Raw genomic sequence first — 18,898 nt, forward strand, 5'->3', positions numbered from 1 at the left:
CCTCGGTGATTATCGGTCTCTTTTGCCGTATCCTCGACGGGCGAATGAGAGCCGCCTGCCCCTTACACCCTCGACAGCGGGGGTTCATTCCCTCGTCTGGCTGCTCGGAGAACTTGATGTTACTCGAGTCAGCGTTAAAGCACAGTAAGGGGCAGGGCAAACCTTTGGGCGTGGTGTTCATCGATTTCCAAAAAGCGTTCGATACGGTCTCGCATCAACACCTCCGGGCGGTGCTGGAGGGGCATTGTTTAGTGACTCAAGGGAAGGCATGCAGAGAAACTTGAACATTCTGGGGGCTTTCTGCCAACTTACCGGCATGCGGGTTAACGCCGGTAAGTGTCATGGGTTCTTTATCGAAAAGAAGGGCGGCCGGCTCACCTACAATGTTAACACCGATTGGGCCTTTGACGGTGAGCGGTTGCACCTGATCGATCCTGCTGGTTACGAGAAATATCTCGGCCTCAGAGTGAGCCCGCTTGACGGTTTTTCGGCTCCGGCCTGCGAAGCCTCGATCTCCGTGTGGAGTGACAGGATCGGCAGGGCCCCCCTCGATCCCCGAATGAAGTTTGATCTGTAGAACCGCTTTGCCCTACCGAGGGTTCTTTACGCCGCGGATCACATAGGCACTGTCCCCACACCCTTGAGGGATGTAGACAAGGCTATCTATCAATCGTCTAGCAACGGGACCCTCAACTCAAGCAATTCCGATGGCGGCATCGGCCTCTTGCAGCTCTGCTCGGTTGTCTCTGCAGCCCAGGCCCGCCGAGCCTTCCGAATCGGGTTGTCCAATGACAAGGTTATCCGGAAGGTGCATGGCTCGCGCGGTTATTGGGGCGGATAAGTTGAGGCAGTGGTGGCTTAGGGCTGGGGGAATATATATATATATATATTTTTTAAATGTTTTTTTCTTTATCTACAGAATATGTTATATCTACAGAATATGTTCTGTAGATATTTTTGTGCAGGATGCTCAAGATGGAAGGCCTGAAAGGGTTAATGTGCATTCATCCAAAAGGAAACAAGTTCCACTATTGTAGAAAGCAGATCTAATGCATTTGATTTGATTTGATTTCTGTGCATGTACAATATCACAGTTTAAAGATTATGTTGTTCTGGGCAGGAAGGGGTTAATATTAAAAAATGCATAAATATTAAATCTAATGCACTGTACACATCCACTTACATGGATACACACTGTAGAAACCAAATTTAAGCATTTAGATCAAGTATTTTGCATGAAATACCATAGAAGTCTATTTGGGGTGAATTTTTAGTGTTTTGGGCATTAAGGGGTTAATAATAAAAAATGCCCAAGGGATTTCACTGGGCACCCTCTTGAATCCTTAAGAGGGGACCCCCAGCAGCAAGAATCAGTTGAGAAAAAAACTTTTACCGACGAAACCACGTTCAGCCAAAAATCACCCTTTGACTCCCGGACTATATTGGATGCATGTTGTCATAATAATAATAATAATAATAATAATAATAATTATTATTATTATTATTATCCGCAGGAGAGTTTTGTTTTCACTTTCTAAATATGACACACCGATTGGTCGAGCCTCACGTGACACGTGACAATACGGTGAAATATTGTATAAATACATGGCGTCACTTTGGCAGTGTCTTTGCCACTGCCAAAGTGAGGTAAGACAGGAACCATCACGAAATGGCTGCATGGCTGATACATAATTGGCAAATAGGACAGATAGGACACTTATATAGACAGGAGGGATATGACACTTACACAGACGGATAGGACACTTATAGTACACAGACAGGACGGATAGGACACTTATACAGACAGGACGGATAGGACACTTATACAGACAGGACGGATAGGACACTTATACAGACAGGACGGATAGAACACTTACACAGACAGGACGGATAGGACACTTACATAGACAGGAGGGATATGACACTTACACAGACAGGACGGATAGGACACTTACAGTATACAGACAGGACGGATAGGACACTTACAGTATACAGACAGGACGGATAGGACACTTATACAGACAGGAGGGATAGGACACTTACACAGACAGGAGGGATAGGAGGGATAGGACACTTACATAGACAGGACGGATAGGACACTTATACAGACAAGACGGATAGGACACTTATACAGACGGATAGGACACTTATACAGACAGGACGGATCGGACACTTATACAGACAGGATGGATAGGACAGTTAGAACATAAGAATTAGAACATTCCCAACATTCCCAACACAAGTCTGGTAAGAGTGAGGTAAGACAGGAACAATCACGAAATGGTTGAGAAATGGCGGATACTGTAACAATTGGATAGGACCCTTACACAGACAGGACGGATAGGACACTTACACAGACAGGACGGATAGGACACTTACATAGACAGGACGGATAGGACACTTATACAGACAGGAGGGATAGGACACTTATACAGACAGGACGGATAGGACACTTATACAGATAGAACATTCCCAACATTCCCAACAGCGGAGAGTTGTGCTCCGAGGAGCACTTTTTCTAGTTATTATTATTATTACATATATTATTTATATCACATCATAAGAAAAGAAGAAAATAAAAAAATAAAATAATAATAACAATAAGGGTGGTAATAATAATAATAATAATAACTAGAAAGTACTGTTCCTGAAGAAACAGTGTGGGATCGCTAAGAATGTTGCAGGTATTGAGTATTGATAGTGTTAGTAGTGTTATAGGTTTGAAAAGTTTGAAAGGTTTGAAAGGTTTGAAGGGTTTGAAGGGTTTGAAAAGTTTGAAAGGTTTGAAAGGTTTGAAAAGTTTGAAAGGTTTGAGAATTTGAAAGGTTCAAAAGGTTTGAAAGGTTTGAAAGATTTGAAAGGTTCTAAAGGTTTGAAAGGTTTGAAAGGTTCTAAAGGTTTGAAAGGTTTGAAAGGTTCTAAAGGTTTGAAAGGTTTGAAAGGTTTGAAAAGTTTGAAAAGTTTGAAAGGTTTGAAAGGTTTGAAAGGTTTGAAATGTTCTAAAGGTTTGAAAGGTTCTAAAGGTTTGAATGGTTTGAAAGGTTCTAAAGGTTCTAAAGGTTTGAAAGGTTCTAAAGGTTCTAAAAGTTATAAAGGTTTGAAAGGTTCTAAAGGTTTGAAAGGTTCTAAAGGTTTGAAAGGTTTGAAAGGTGTTAAAGTATTAGTGTTAAAAGTTTTTATAGTGTTGGCAATGTTGAATAGTTTAAAATGTATTTTTTTTAGGGTAAAACAGGTGGTTGCTAGGGTACAGGTGGTTGCTAGGGTAAAACAGGTGGTTGCTGGGGTAAAACGGGTGGTTGCTAGGGTAAACAGGTGGTTGCTAGGGTGTAATACGTGGTTGCTAGGGTCTAATAGGGGGTTGCTAAGGTTTAATATGCAGTTTATATGGTCTAATATGCGGTTGCTAGGGTACAAAAGGTGGTTGCTAGGGTAAAACGGTGGTTGCTAGGGTGTAATAGGTGGTTGCTCGGGTATAATAGGTGGTTGCTAGGCTCTAATATGGTGTTGTTAGGGTATAATAAGCAGTTGCTAGGCTCCACTGTGGCTAAATAGCATTTCTCCATTGAAATGAATGGGATTGTTTTAGCAGTAAAAAGTGAAATATCTCTAAAAGTACAAATTATTTCAAAAATTCAAATGGTAGCCAATATGTCCTAAGTAGGCTGAACGTTATAGAGTTGGAACGGAGTTTCTAGCTAAAAGTATGAATTTCCCCATTGAAATGAATGGGCTTTTTTTAGAAGTAAAAAGTGCAATGTCTCTAAAAGTACAAATTATTTCAAAAATTTGAATAATAGCCGACATGTCCTGAGTAGGCCGAATGTTGAAGAGTTGGAACGGAGTTTGTAGCTAAAAGTATGAAGGACTAGTTAGGTGCCAAAAAACGGGCGGAATAATAACTAGAAAGTACTGTTCCTGAAGAAACAGTGTGGGATCGCTAAGAATGTTGCAGGTATTGAGTATTGATAGTGTTAGTAGTGTTATAGGTTTGAAAGGTTCTAAAGGTTCTAAAGGTTTGAAAGGTTTGAAAGGTTTGAAAGGTTTGAAAAGTTCTAAAGGTTCTAAAGGTTCTAAAGGTTTGAAAGGTTTGAAAGGTTTGAAAGGTTCTAAAGGTTCTAAAGGTTCTAAAGGTTCTAAAGGTTCTAAAGGTTCTAAAGGTTCTAAAGGTTTGAAAGGTTTGAATTTGGAAAGAAAAAAAAAATCTGAAAAAAAAAAGTTATGAAAAAAAAATAAGAAAAAAAAAATGTGGAAAAAAAAAATTGAAAAAAAAAAAATTGGAAAAAAAAATTTGGGAAAAAAAAAATTTGGAAAAAATTTTTTTTTGGAAAAAAGAAATTCTGAAAAAAAAAAAATTGAAAAAAAAAAAATTTGGAAAAAAAAAAATTTGGAAAAAAAAAAATCCTGAAAAAAAAAAAGTTTGAAAAAAAAAAAATCTGAAAAAAAAAAAATTTGAAAAAAAAAAAAATTTGAAAAAAAAAAATTGAAAAAAAAAATTCTGAAAAAAAAAAAATTTGAAAAAAAAAAAAATCTGAAAAGAAAAAAATTCTGAAAAAAAAAAATTCTGAAAAAAAAAAGTTTTGGAAAAAACTTTTTTCCCCATTTGAATTATTTCAAAAATTCAAATGGTAGCCAATATGTCCTAAGTAGGCTGAACGTTATAGAGTTGGAACGGAGTTTCTAGCTAAAAGTATGAATTTCCCCATTGAAATGAATGGGCTTTTTTTAGAAGTAAAAAGTGCAATATCTCTAAAAGTACAAATTATTTCAAAAATTTGAATAATAGCCGACATGTCCTGAGTAGGCCGAACGTTGAAGAGTTGGAACGGAGTTTGTAGCTAAAAGTATTAAGGACTAGTTAGGTGCCAAAAAACGGGCGGAATAAATATATAATAATAATAAATATGCACAATAACATTAGTGTGATCGCTTTAGCGATCCCACAATAATAATAAATATGCAAGATAACATTAGTGTGATCGCTTTAGCGATCCCACAATAATAATAATATGCTGTATATATACTGGTTGGGGGCAATTGTAACTGAAGATAATCTTCAAAGTCTAATGTTGGCAGGTATTATGTCTCCCCGGATCCAAACAGTTAAAATAGCAGCTCTGAAAGCTCACAACGCGTCCCGGGCTTGTAGATCTACTATTTTCACTGTGTGTTTTTTTTATTTATTAATTGATGGAATTTCTTCTTTTTTTATTTATTAATTAAATTATTTTGAGAAATCTTAAATATTTGTTTTTTTATTGATGAAGATTTTAGATTTGTGGGTGGGAAATCTTTTGAAAGAATAATATAAAATATTTTTGTAGGAAACGGGAAAAAATATTATTCAGGGTTTACAAAAAATATACATTTACATGACATGCAAATACGCATTAAAAAGGTCTTAAAGGTCCTTAAATTGTCACTTCACTGTCATCTGGGGACCACCCCAGATCATGTGGGGACCCCCCATGTGGGTCCCGACCCACATGTTGAGAACCACTGATCTAACCAACTTGACCAGGTTATCAGCTGGTCATTGCTGGTCTGTCCAGCCATCTGACCAGCTAAGTCCAGCTGGTAAGCTGGTCTTTGCTGGTCTGTCCAGTGTCCAGCCATCTGACCAGCTAAGTCCAGCTAGTAAGCTGGTATTTGCAGGTCAGTCCACCCATTTGACCAGCAAAGACCAGCTACCAGCTTGGCTTTGCTGGTCAGTCCAGCCAGCCAGCTGGCTGACCAGCAAAGACCAGCAGAATCCAGCTTAGTGACCAGCTACCAACTACACTGGCAAACCAGCCTGACCAGCCTGACCAACTTGTCCAGCCTGGTATGCCATCTAAACCAGCTTAAGACCAGCCAAGACCAGCTAATACCAGCTAAAACCAGCTAAAACCAGCAACCATCATAAGCTGGTTTGTGCTGTTTTTTTCAGCAGGGTAGGCTTACTTGGTTCAAATATTACACTCATCCCTCCACAGGGGGCGAAAGGCATTAAGGAACAGTACCTGGATACTATATTACGCATTGCGCATGCTTGAACCATGTTGACCCGGAATTAAATGCGTTGTGTTTTTCAGCTCATGCGGTGCCAGTGAGTAACAAACAGCGTGGTGAAAAATGTCTCAACAACGTCCGATAGAGTCTCTACGGCTGTCGATAAATGAACACATGACGTCGTTGAGAGAGGAAATCTCGGGTGTTGTCAACGAGCGCCTCAGTGCGGCTGCAGAGTTCATGTGTAACCTCTTCCAGAAAGAGATAGAGACTCTAGAAACTCAGCTGGAGCAACGAGACAAACTTCTGGACGTGATTTTACAGCCACATGTCAAACTCCACAGAGCAGGTTGGTTAATGCTTCATTGCAAACATGTTTGCATACGTTGAGCATGAGCAGGGCTGCCAACTGTTCAGAAAACCTTGGAGTGAGATTTGGCAAATGATTGAATACTTTTTTTTTTTTTAAGTTTGAAGAAAAAAGAACATGAAAGTTCAGTTCAAATACAAGGTCAGCTAAACAGCTTAATATTGAAATAAAGCCCAATAAATTCTAATAATAATAATATTATTATTTGTATTATTATATTTTTTATTATTTTATCGACCACCACCGCAATACATTTATTTTTGCATGCATTGTTGTAGAACTACCCAACATCAGGCTGGTTTGTTGCACTAGGTGTGCTTTAATTTCCTAAATCTAACCCTCAATAATGAAACCAAGTAAAAGCAAAAGAAACCGGTGGTTGGTGGACCCCAGAAACGTTTTAACTGAGTAGATGTCATTTCCTGTATTCTGTCGCATTTTAACAGGGAGTTTGATACTTTTATATTAAAGGCTTTACTAGCATGGGACCATCATGGGTAAATGTTTAAATTGCATCCATTAAAAAGCTAAACAGAGAAATTGATTTGATGAAGCAATTAAAGAGCCATCTTTAATAATAACCACTGATTAATTAAAAGGGAATATCTTTATGATTGCATGCAATGAACTGCATTACTTGGGTATCAAGTTGAGTATTATATACATACTGTATGTGGGAATGAATGGAGTTTATTCACTGACATAAGGGAGTAGTGACAGTAGGAGTCAGTAGGACATATGGTGCACCTTGAGTCAAGGTCCTTGACTGATGTGTGCACCAATGTTTCCTATTCAATATCCACATTACTTTCCATAAAACAGTCTGATAGCTAAGACGGACTGCATCACAAATTATTCAAGTAGTCCATACCTGGGGTATGTGCAGTCAAAGTATTAACAGACTTTGTGTTATGTGCTGTGCTGTGCAGCAATATAGTCACCTTTTTGGCCGCAAGGAGGACCCCTTCCAATATATTCAATACCATATTTATTACCAACCACCCACAATGTATATCAAATTGTGTGTTAAATGTTGAAGTAACGAAGAAACATTTATCCATACTAACAAACAATGTATAACATTGTACTTTTATAGTTGCATAATGGAGATATTTGATATTGGTATGAGTAATGTGACTGCATGTCGTTGAGACTTTGAGACAGGGGTTATGAGTTGGTGTCACATTAGCTCTGTGTAGAATTACTGGTCTACCTTAAGTCAGTCCACCTTAAGGCCTGGTTATCTCATTGCATTTGCTTGTTTACTCCGTGATATCGTGTCTAATAATGGGTTTGAACCACAAATAGAGGCAATAGATATCAGCATTATTGTTATATTTATTACTCTCCGCAGGAGAGTATTGTTTTCACTTTCTAAATATGACACACCGATTGGTCAAGCCTCACGTGACACGTGACAATACGGTGAAATACTGTATAAATACATGGCGTCACTTTGACAGTGTCTTTGCCATTGTCAAAGTGAGGTAAGACAGGAACCATCACGAAATGGCTGCATGGCTGATACATAATTGGCAGATAGGACAGATAGGACACTTATATAGACAGGAGGGATATGACACTTACACAGACGGATAGGACACTTACAGTACACAGACAGGACGGATAGGACACTTATACAGACAGGACGGATAGGACACTTATACAGACAGGACGGATAGGACACTTACATAGACAGGAGGGATATGACACTTACACAGACAGGACGGATAGGACACTTACAGTATACAGACAGGACGGATAGGACACTTACAGTATACAGACAGGACGGATAGGACACTTATACAGACAGGAGGGATAGGACACTTACACAGACAGGAGGGATAGGACACTTACACAGACAGGAGGGATAGGACACTTACATAGACAGGACGGATAGGACACTTATACAGACGGATAGGACACTTATACAGACAGGACGGATAGGACACTTATACAGACAGGATGGATAGGACAGTTAGAACATAAGAATTAGAACATTCCCAACATTCCCAACACAAGTCTGGTAAGAGTGAGGTAAGACAGGAACAATCACGAAATGGTTGAGAAATGGCGGATACTGTAACAATTGGATAGGACACTTACACAGACAGGACGGATAGGACACTTACACAGACAGGACGGATAGGACACTTATACAGACAGGAGGGATAGGACACTTATACAGACAGGACGGATAGGACACTTATACAGATAGAACATTCCCAACATTCCCAACAGCGGAGAGTTGTGCTCCGAGGAGCACTTTTTCTAGTTATTATTATTATTATTATAGTCAATTACCCGTGGATGTGCCCTCTCAAAATATTGGGTAGACTTTGTTATGTGTGTTCCTATGAGTCAATGTCTACCTGTCATTTACCTTAGGCACGCACGTACGTACACACTCATGCACGCACGCACAGACGAGGTCCCACGCTAACGCTGTTTGCTCCAATAGCTGATAGCTGACAGTCCGTAGCCCGGTGTCTAAATGGGGGCGCATGCTACCATTTTCGGTGGTCACCTTATCACCTTATCACCGCGGTGGTGATATAGAGAGCACTCTCTCTATCACCTAAAGGGACCACCTCATTTGGTAGCATGCGGGTCCCTTAAGTCTGCCCGGTCCGTGGTCGCGCATGCATGAACACACGCACACGTGCGACCCGTCGCTGGATCGCAACCCACAGCGAAAACACAGCCGTCGCTCCCACAGCCGAGCTATGTGTGCTAGTAACTGCTACAGTACCTCTTCTCTCCTCCTGTGTCTAAAGAGGTTGCCCCTGAACATGAGGAGAGGAGCCCCAGTCTGGTCCAGGAGGAACCACAACCAATTAAAGGGGACCAGGAAGAGGAGGCTGATGTGTCAACATTAACATTAAACTCGGGTAAAACATAAATACATTAAATACAATGACTTTATTTGTACAAATCTAACACGATTAACAGCCCCACTATCAGACTAGAGGCTACTAGGTAGGGTCGAGTATCCTCCCCCTATAATTATAGCGGGAGATAATGACATGGCACCCTAGAGGTGGTCCGCTCATAATTCTGATATCCCATTATTCTGACCATTAGGTTAGTGTGAGGTTAGGGTTAGTTGTAATGGGACCAGTCAGAATAATGGGATGTTGGAATAATGGCACTGAACTAGAGTTGTCCCAATCGTGATTTCTGAGGCCATCCAGTTAAAACAGAAAATCTTTCCTATTCCAAGGCTGGGGTGTTAGGCTAAACATATTTATATTTTAAAATTAAATTTAGCTGATTATTCTAGCCTAAATTCAGTTTTTCTCACCTTGGGTCGATTATGGTTGTCAAACTTCTGATGTTACATCAGTTTGATGGTTACAGCTTCCAGCAGTGTGGATTTTGTGGTCTTCACACCATGATCTGATGCGATATCTATATCGTTTTTTTGACATCACGGCAGATGCGGAGGACGAGCTGATTTCCCTCGTGAGCTCTTTGAAAGGTTCCAGAAGAGTGTCCCCACTGGTTGGCAGTGAAGGTAGCGGGTAGATCAAAGTCAGCTGCATAAGCACTTTATGTACTCCTAAGGCTTTGGAGTACATAATAGGTGCAACATCTTGTTTCAACCTTTGAATGGGCTGGCCGAGTTGTTTCTGCAAATTCTGCAACCTAGAATATGCTAGAGGAGAGTGTTGGAAGAGTCCCACGATGTGTCTCCCTGTAGCTATGATATCTGTTATGCTAAAGTGTGATAGTACTCTATTTTCAGCCAGACATTTTTTCTATATGCTCTCCATCACCATAAGTTTCATTTTGGACGGGGAGCCACGTCATCAAGATGGCAGAAGGCGGCCATCTTGGATTTCAAAGATTGCCACCATGTAATATCTATAGGTGCCAATATCTCGTTTCCAAGCCACTTAGATCTTGGGTCAATCTTGGTGTCAAAATATATGTTGGGTCAAGGAATCCAATAAAGCTGTTGAGAATATCAACAAGTGACTATTTCTGCCATGATTTGGACATTTGGTTCATTATGGCAATATATCTGATACGAGCGGTGCGTCATAATCACCCGTGTTTATCATTTACTAATTAGTCAAGTAAATGACAGTTTATAAACAAGGAATCCAATAAAGGAATCCAATAAAGCTGTTGAGAATATCAACAAGTGACTATTTCTGCCATGATTTGGACATTTGGTTCATTATGGCAATATATCTGATACGAGCGGTGCGTCATAATCACCCGTGTTTATCATTTACTAATTAGTCAAGTAAATGACAGTTTATAAACACACAAAATGAGAAACACGGCGTGGCTTCGATGTGGATCTCTGCCGTCATGGTGATGATGTATATTGATGACATCACTCTTGCCCAATTATGGAGGGGGCGGCATCCTGCACACATCGGTGTTGCTAGGCATGCATGGCAACCGATTATGTTGTGAGTGAGGTCAGACCAAAGCTCTGCTCAGATATATGAGGTGTGAAGTTACTTTAGACTTCCACTTCTAGACCAGTTGTTGGTGTGTCCACACGTGTTGTGAGAGAAAGGGATACAGAACTTTGGTAGACAAAGAATACAGGGAGATAGAGAGGGCACATTTTCCAGCCTCAACACAACTCTGTTCCCATCACAGTCCATGTACAGCAGCAGCGCTGACCATGAACCACCACTCCTGGGAGGAGTGTGGTCCAAATCCTCCCAGACTAAGCTCTCCTGTTCTGAGTGTACCTTCACGTCTCATCCGAGCCACGACGACCTCAACCGCAAAACGCTGAGGCATGGACATATCTGCTCAGAGGCCCGTCAGCAAATAGTCAGCTCTGTAACCAGCCGGAAACAAGGAGACACAGACCCACCAAAATCTCAAAGTCATCAACGGTTTACCGAGGTTTTAACTCAACCAGGACATGTAAAGAAAGATCAGACGATTTACAAAGGAAAGAAAACTCACATCTGTAAACAGTGTCACAAAAGTTTCAGTGAGTCAGGTAGTCTGAACAGACACCAGCATGTCCACACTGGAGAGAAACCTTTCCACTGTAAACTATGTGACAAGAGTTTCAATGACTTAGGTAATCTGAGGAAACACCAGCTTATTCACACTGGAGAGAAACTTTTCCACTGTAAACTATGTGACAAGAGTTTCAGTGAGTTAGGTAGTCTTAAGAAACACCAGCGTATTCACACTGGAGAAAAACCTTTCCACTGTAAACTATGTGACAAGAGTTTCAGTGAGTTAGGTAGTCTTAAGAAACACCAGCGTATTCACACTGGAGAAAAACCTTTCCACTGTAAACAGTGTGACAAGAGTTTCAGTTTGTTGAGTAGTCTGAGAATACACCAGCGTATTCACACTGGAGAGAAACCTTTCCACTGTAAACGGTGTGACAAGAGTTTCAATCAGATAAGTCACCTGAAGACACACCAGCGTGTCCACACCGGAGAAAAGCCTTTCCACTGTAAACTATGTGACAAGAGTTTCAATGACTTAGGTAATCTGAGGACACACCAGCGTATTCACACTGGAGAGAAACCTTTCCACTGTAAACTATGTGACAAGAGTTTCAGTGTATTAGATAGTCTTAAGAAACACCAGCGTATCCACACTGGAATAAAACCTTTCGACTGTAAACTATGTGACAAGAGTTTCAGTGTCTTAGGTAATCTGACGACACACCAGCGTATCCACACTGGTGAAAAACCTTTCTACTGTAAACTATGTGAGAAGAGTTTCAGTGTCTTAGGTAATCTGAAGAGACACCAGCGTCTCCACAGATGTAAAATCTGAAGACACACCTGCGTGTGCACACTGAAGAAAAACCTTTCTACTGTAAACAGTGTTTCAAAAGTTTCAGTAGGTCAGATAGTCTTACGACCAGGCCTGGAATTTCGTCATTTTAGGGGCAAGGCCACTTGGCCTTTGGTGTTGTAATTTTTTGGAGGGCACAAAGGCCAAATGCCAGGGCAGGAAGGCCATCCCAAAAAAAAAGTGTTTTAAGTCCAAAAACGTTTTTTAAGTCCACGGAAATAATGCATTTAACTTGAAGGTTAAGGCTGATTGTATTTTAATATATTATAAGAATTGTATAACTATCTGTGAAATATAACCCATTTATTTCACAAAATAATGTGTTGGCAAATGACCAATATTTGGTTATATATGTCTCAATATGTCACATTCAGCCCTGGACTTCATTGACTGAAGTAGGGGTCACATTAATCACATTAGATTCACAGATTAGGGGTCTTCAATCTTTTCAGGCCAGGGACCCCCAAACTGATGGGGTGATGGAGCAGGGACCCCCTACCTCGTAGGGTAGGTAGGGGGTAGGCTACTATATAGATCATATATTTATGTATAAAATTGTGTTTTATATAAATACACATGAAAAAATTGCCTGCTCCTACGCACAGGTTGACCCAGTAGGTGTGCAAAAGGACCTTTCTCAGGGGCGTCAATTGGGTATGGCAAGGCATGGCAGGTGCCATACCTTGGCTCCAGAAAAAAAAGAGAAATAAAATCATGAATAGTAGCCTAATGCAGGTGTAAGACAATAGACCCCTTAACAGACGACGTCATACTGGCTGCACGCAGCCAGTATGCGCGCAACGAAACCCATTATATCAGGTCTCGTTAGGACGCGTCTCACTAGCCAACACACACAAGAGGGGGTTGGGGTGTGCTGAAACCAGTGCACCCCGAAACAGGTTGGGAATTGATTGCGTGAAACAATCACCTGTGCGTCCAGGCTCAATGTTAGTAAACAAATAATTGGTCTATTGTGTTTGCATTGTGTTATAGGTATAATGCATATGGGGGTTGACCCCCTAAAAAAAAGGATAGATGTCCCTTATTTTAATCTCTGGGAGTTGGCAACCCTAACCTTGCCATACCTTAGCTTTTGCTGAACTGACACCACTGATCTTTCTCTACAAAATATGTATAAACATACCATGTTATTGTGCATTAATTACTAAGCTATTAAAATATGTCATGTTATGTTTAAAGACAAATTTACATTTTTGGGAAAAAAAAGAATGAAAAAAGGTTTTTTAAAAACAAAAATATTTTTTAATCAAACAACAATTTCGCGGACCCCCTGCAGTACCTTCGCGGACCCCCTAGGGGTCGCGGACCCCCTGCAGTACCTTCGCGGACCCCCTGTTTAAGACCTCTGGTAGAGATTTTGTCTTTTCCCCACAAGTTATTTTCATTCAAATGAAATGTGATTGAACTTGCACTAATAATGACTTTAGTTGATTTTTCACTCTTTAAAATGTAGTATTTCTTAATTATTAATAATTACAGCAGATTGGCTATTTTCACGATTTTAAATTGTTTTTAAATAATAATAAAAAAGGAAAATACAAGATTTCCACCCCACAGCCATAATATATAGCCAATATATGGTTCTGTATGAGTCCGTTTTTGCAGATTTCATTCTAATTGGCTACTATGCCTGCATATGAATTTCATGAGCCTGGGTAGGTCACCCTGGCTTGGCGGAGATATGCCCTGTTGCGCACACTCCACACACTGCGCTGCAGGTGAAAGTAATTCACTTAACGAGGGCTGTGTTGCGCACCAACAAACGGACTAAAACTGTCACATTCTAGCTGTTGAAATAAACTTCCCAATTAGAACATTGTTGACAAACGAACAGATATTATGGATGTGGTTTGCAAAAGGAATATATATTTCTTGTCCATCAGAGCGGTGAGGTCACTCTTTTGTATGATATTGATAGCCTAAACTTTTAATTTGTCTGCAGTTATTCTGTTGCTTGCTTTATATTAAGACTCATAATTTGGGGATTTCGCTGTATTTTATTAGATGTATTCATCTATATTTTGCTGTTGAAAAAAACATCGGGGCACATCGGTCTGTAGGACTACGGAATCCTCTCTCTCTCTCTCTCTCTCTCAGGCTAGAAATCAAACCTACCATTCAACAGGCTGCGTTAGATTTATCTCCGGTTTGGCCCGGTAATGCTTTTGTGTCTATTACACGGTGTTGCGGGATTCCGAAGGTTCATAGGAGGCTCAAAATCAAACCTACCTACCACTGTGCATGTTGTAGCTGCGCAGCTCAACCAAAGGGGCTGTTGTCTAAAAAAAAACGTATTGACAGGAAAATCGCGCAGAGGAAAAACTGTGAAATCAGTTGCTGGGCGCAGCTGGGGCACCACGGCCACTGTGGCCGTGAAGGCATGTCATTATTCGAGGGGCACACGGCCAATGAGAGGGGCAACGACGGCCATGGCCGCCGTGGCCGCCGTGAAATTCCTGCCCTGCTTACGACACACCAGCATTTGTGAAACATGTATGATGATGATCCATAATGATCTCACAGAGCATTCCAATCCACGCTGGAGGCTAATATAACCAAATTAGGCTGTTACTGCATGCTTACAGAGAGAGAAGAGCAACGATCTGGTGGGAGGTTACTATAATGCTTCATTTATGCACGTATCACATGCTGCAGACAGAAATACAAGGTTATCCTGTTTTAAAGGTGTCCTACCACTAACAAAGATGAAAATGATGTAAATATGCATTGCTAGAATGAGCATATTTATTTGATCTTGGTACAAACAAAAATCAAGTGGTATTCTCAATAGCTTAAATGCATTCCTTGACACCAAGATTAAACTTCTAAGTAGCTTGGAAGTCGAGATATTGGCACTTATAGCTATTACATTGTGGCCATCTTTGAAATCCAAGATGGCCGCCATCTTGATGATGTGCGGCCCACTGGGGCCGCACATCAGTGCCAGCGGCCCACTGGCCCAGCGGCCCACCGGGCATTTGCCCGGTACGCCAAATGGCCAGTCCGCCCCTGCGAGCCAGGTTACAGCAGGCCCTTATGTTGCACAAAATGGGGTGGTACCCTGCTGACGTGACCTGGTTCGACCTTGATCCAGCCTAACTACCATTATAATATGCTCCGTCCATTTTCCAGCAGATCTACAAGCTAGGCTTAAGGTTCCATTTTGTTTCCATTTGTACACTCTGAGTTAGGGGCTGTGTTGCGATGCATCGTTACCTTGTTAAATTTTTGGCGAGGACGTAATCATACTACAGATTTATGAATGAGGCTTTAACAGCATCGGCTTATGTCTTTTATAACCATAGCAATTGTCTCTGACCTAAAATTAGTCGGATTCTTTATTTTACAGTGCCATTGCATTCAACGCAATCAGGCTTTGTTTATATGCCTTGCACTTGAAATAACAAGACACAATATCTTCAAATACATGTATACTTGTAGCGTGGAATGGCAAACATGTTTTGGGTCGTTTTGTCATTGAATAGTGAAAGCAGTCTGACGGCAATATTGTGTGTCTGCAATGCAAGTGTTTCAAGGGGCATCAATCTTACCTACATTGGAGTAGTTATGTAGGTTAGGTTGCATTAAACAAAATATCAAATTGGTAGGTCTACTATTAGCTGATACTATTAAATTACACAGCTCGGGAGTCAAAAGCAAGAAACCTTGACCAAGAAAGCGCCAGACTATTACTAAATTGCAGGTGTATAAGAGCATGTACACAAAGGAGAAGCATGCCACCTGTCCGGCCGGCAGCTGGCGCTTTTGCAACACACTGATTATGATAGTAGTTATACAAAAATGTGAAGTACAGTACAAAACTGCGGATTGCCCTTTAATTCATTAGTTTTGGGGTGCCAGCCGGCTTTTCAAAAGCTTGTAGCAACCCTCCACATGGATAGATATATTAAAAGCAATAGAATCCTCATGCACTCTCCAACATAAACCCATAATGTACAAACCACACCAAACAGTTAAATTCACAAATAAGCAATAGACCCAACACAATAATAGTTAGTTTAAGTGTATATTAATTACCAAAAGTCCAACTGTTCAAAGAAAAAACACTCAGTCTTTGTCCAACAGTTCAAAGAAAAAACACTCTTTGTTTTAACGAGTCAGGATTTTCATAATGCTCTCAGTTCAGTTAATTTCTTAACGGAACAACTCAGTTAAATAGTTTGTTTCTCAAAAATCACAAAATAAATCCTCTGTTTAGAAAACAGGTCAACTCCCAACAAATTCCCGAATAGTAAAAAAAAAAAAGAAAAAAAAAATAGAAATACCAAAATAAAACCACTCCAAAAACACTCCGATCTCCGGCGTTCCACCCGTTAGTACTCTTCAAAAGACGCTGAAGCCCACTCCACGGAGTTTAACCAGTCTCCCCTTTTACCTTGGTACCATGGCATTGAGAACGAGACGTATCAACCGGATTTAATGGCCAGAGTGTGCCGTTGCTGCCGAGGTCCGGGGTTGTTTGTTTGTTTAGCCTTAAAGGGGAAATCCACCCATTTTCAATATTTAACTATGTCATTAATATAGCATAAAGGAGTTGTGTGGAAATAAGAAAAAAGTTCCCCCCTTTCTGTGTTGCCTTGAACTGGAGGATTGATTTTGGGTTTAACATTGCAAATTACAACATGATGAGTCATCATGTTGTAATTTGCAATGTTAAACCCACAATGAGCTTAGCTAGCTTGTCCAAATTTCATCTGCCAACGCGGACTTTTACACATGGGCCAGGGTTTGTGAATGGGGTGTGAAAACAGTAAATGAAGTGACGCAAAAATAAAATCCTTGGGGGCGGACCACCACTGTGTGTGTGTGTGTGTGTGTGTGTGTGTGTGTGTGTGTGTGTGTGTGTGTCTGTGTGTACATACGCACGCTTTTCTTTCTATGTTACATTAAGATATTTAAACGTGTTATTTTTTTTCTCTGTCTTTCTCACTGTATTTTTTTCCTAGACTTTCTGGTCTGGGAGGAACCAGAGCCTCCACAGATCAGAGAGGAGCAGGAGGAGAGGAGCCCCAGTCTGGTCCAGGAGGAACCAGAGCCCCCACAGATTGAAGAGGAACAGGAAGAGCTACTTCAAAGACCGGAGGGGGCTGATGGGTCAATGTTGACATTGCTAGCAGTGGAAAGTGAACATGATGATGAAAACATTCACTTGAGGCACTTGCTACAGACAGAGCCTGTGGCCAGCACCTCAACTGAACACATGCAAACACAAGCTGATGTAGAGGACTGTAGGGCAACACACGCTGATGTAGAGGACTGTGGGGAATTACAACCAACTACTGATGACAAAGGCTGCGTTAACACAAGTAATCTAAAAACACACATGAATCGTACAGTGGAACAACCCTTTACTTGTAATGTGTGTGGCAAAGCCTGGACTCACATTGATATTCTAAAAAAACATATGATGTTTCATACAGAGGCAAAAATCTTTACTTGCACAGTCTGTGGCAACGATTGGAGTCGCATACATCATCTAAAACAACACATGATGATTCATACAAGGCTAAACCCCTTTAGTTGTACAGTTTGTGGCATATCTCCTACCTCATATGGTCTTCTAAGAGAACATATGATGTTTCATATAAGGGAAAGGCCATTTACTTGTACAGTGTGTGGAAAAGGTTGGAGTCACATGGGTGATCTAAAAGAACATATGATGACTCATTGTACATGGAAAAATATTGTCTTTCGTTGTACAGTTTGTGGTGTTGGTTTCCGTGGTAACAGGACTAGGACTAATCTAAGAAAACACATGAGGAGGATCCATTGTTGGGGAGAACCCTTCACCTCTACAGTATATGGCAGAGTAGTCGACGCAGCGATCTGAAAAACACACATGAGGACTCATACATTGGAAAAGCGCTTTACAGTTGGTGGTGATAGCTACACATAAATATTAGCTTTCATGCTGGGAAGAAGCTTTTATTTGGACAGTAATAAATGCGTTGGTTTTCCTTTTTTTTTCAAAAGTAATTTGAGACACATCACAAAAAGAAAATGTTTGACATATGATATCACAAACATACAAATGTATCATTATTTGTAGTCCAGGATGGCAATGACAAGTCTTGGATACAAATATAAACTTATAGCCGTTACTGTTGGTACAGTCTTGTTAAAGGCAATTATAGATAATTCAATATGTTTAGCCACTTGTTAAAGACAATTCAAGATAATCCAATGTGTTTAGCCAAAGTAAACATTCCTAGGCTTGAATTGGATAGTTGGGGGGGCTTATACATAGTTAGGTGCTGTTTGGGGGGGCCTTATACATAGTTTGGTACTATATATGGTGCTGTGTTCAGAAGGTATGAATCTTTTCTGGTCTTTTCTGTTTTTTTCTGAGTGAATGGATGTCTTGTGTAGAAGCTGCTCTCAAGGCGTGTGACCTACAGTATGTGACTGTCACACTACTAGCCTGATCTTGAGCCTTAATTGCCATCTGAAAATATTTACAATGATCTGTTTTTTTTTTCTTCCAATGGATTTAAATGCATAGATTCACCTTCATGGAATATTGTTTGTGTTCCTTTTGTATTCCCTTTTCATGTTTTTATTATTACCTACAACTCATGAGTTACTGTTGAAACGATACAGTATGCAGTTACAGTATACAGTATGCAGTATGAGCATCAGTGTCTGTCCAGATTTGTTAGGATTTATGTTATATACATTTTGTTATATTCATTATGCATG

General features: G+C 40.4%; 1 protein-coding gene across 1 annotated transcript; it reads left to right on the plus strand.

Moving 5' to 3' along the window:
• Nucleotides 1-6,111: 6,111 nt before the first annotated feature.
• LOC311041928 (uncharacterized protein) lies at nucleotides 6,112-18,624 on the plus strand (the record flags this gene model as incomplete). The annotated part of the gene is made up of 4 exons (XM_084052411.1): nucleotides 6,112-6,337; nucleotides 9,136-9,249; nucleotides 17,146-17,322; nucleotides 18,569-18,624. 4 exons carry the CDS (start codon nucleotides 6,112-6,114, stop codon nucleotides 18,622-18,624), a joined length of 573 nt encoding a protein of 190 aa, XP_083908537.1.
• Between the last annotated feature and the right edge of the window lie 274 nt (nucleotides 18,625-18,898).

This window comes from Gymnoscopelus microlampas (genome assembly GCF_963454915.1).
Source record: "Gymnoscopelus microlampas genome assembly, chromosome: 3".
NCBI classification, from domain to species: Eukaryota; Metazoa; Chordata; class Actinopteri; order Myctophiformes; family Myctophidae; genus Gymnoscopelus; species Gymnoscopelus microlampas.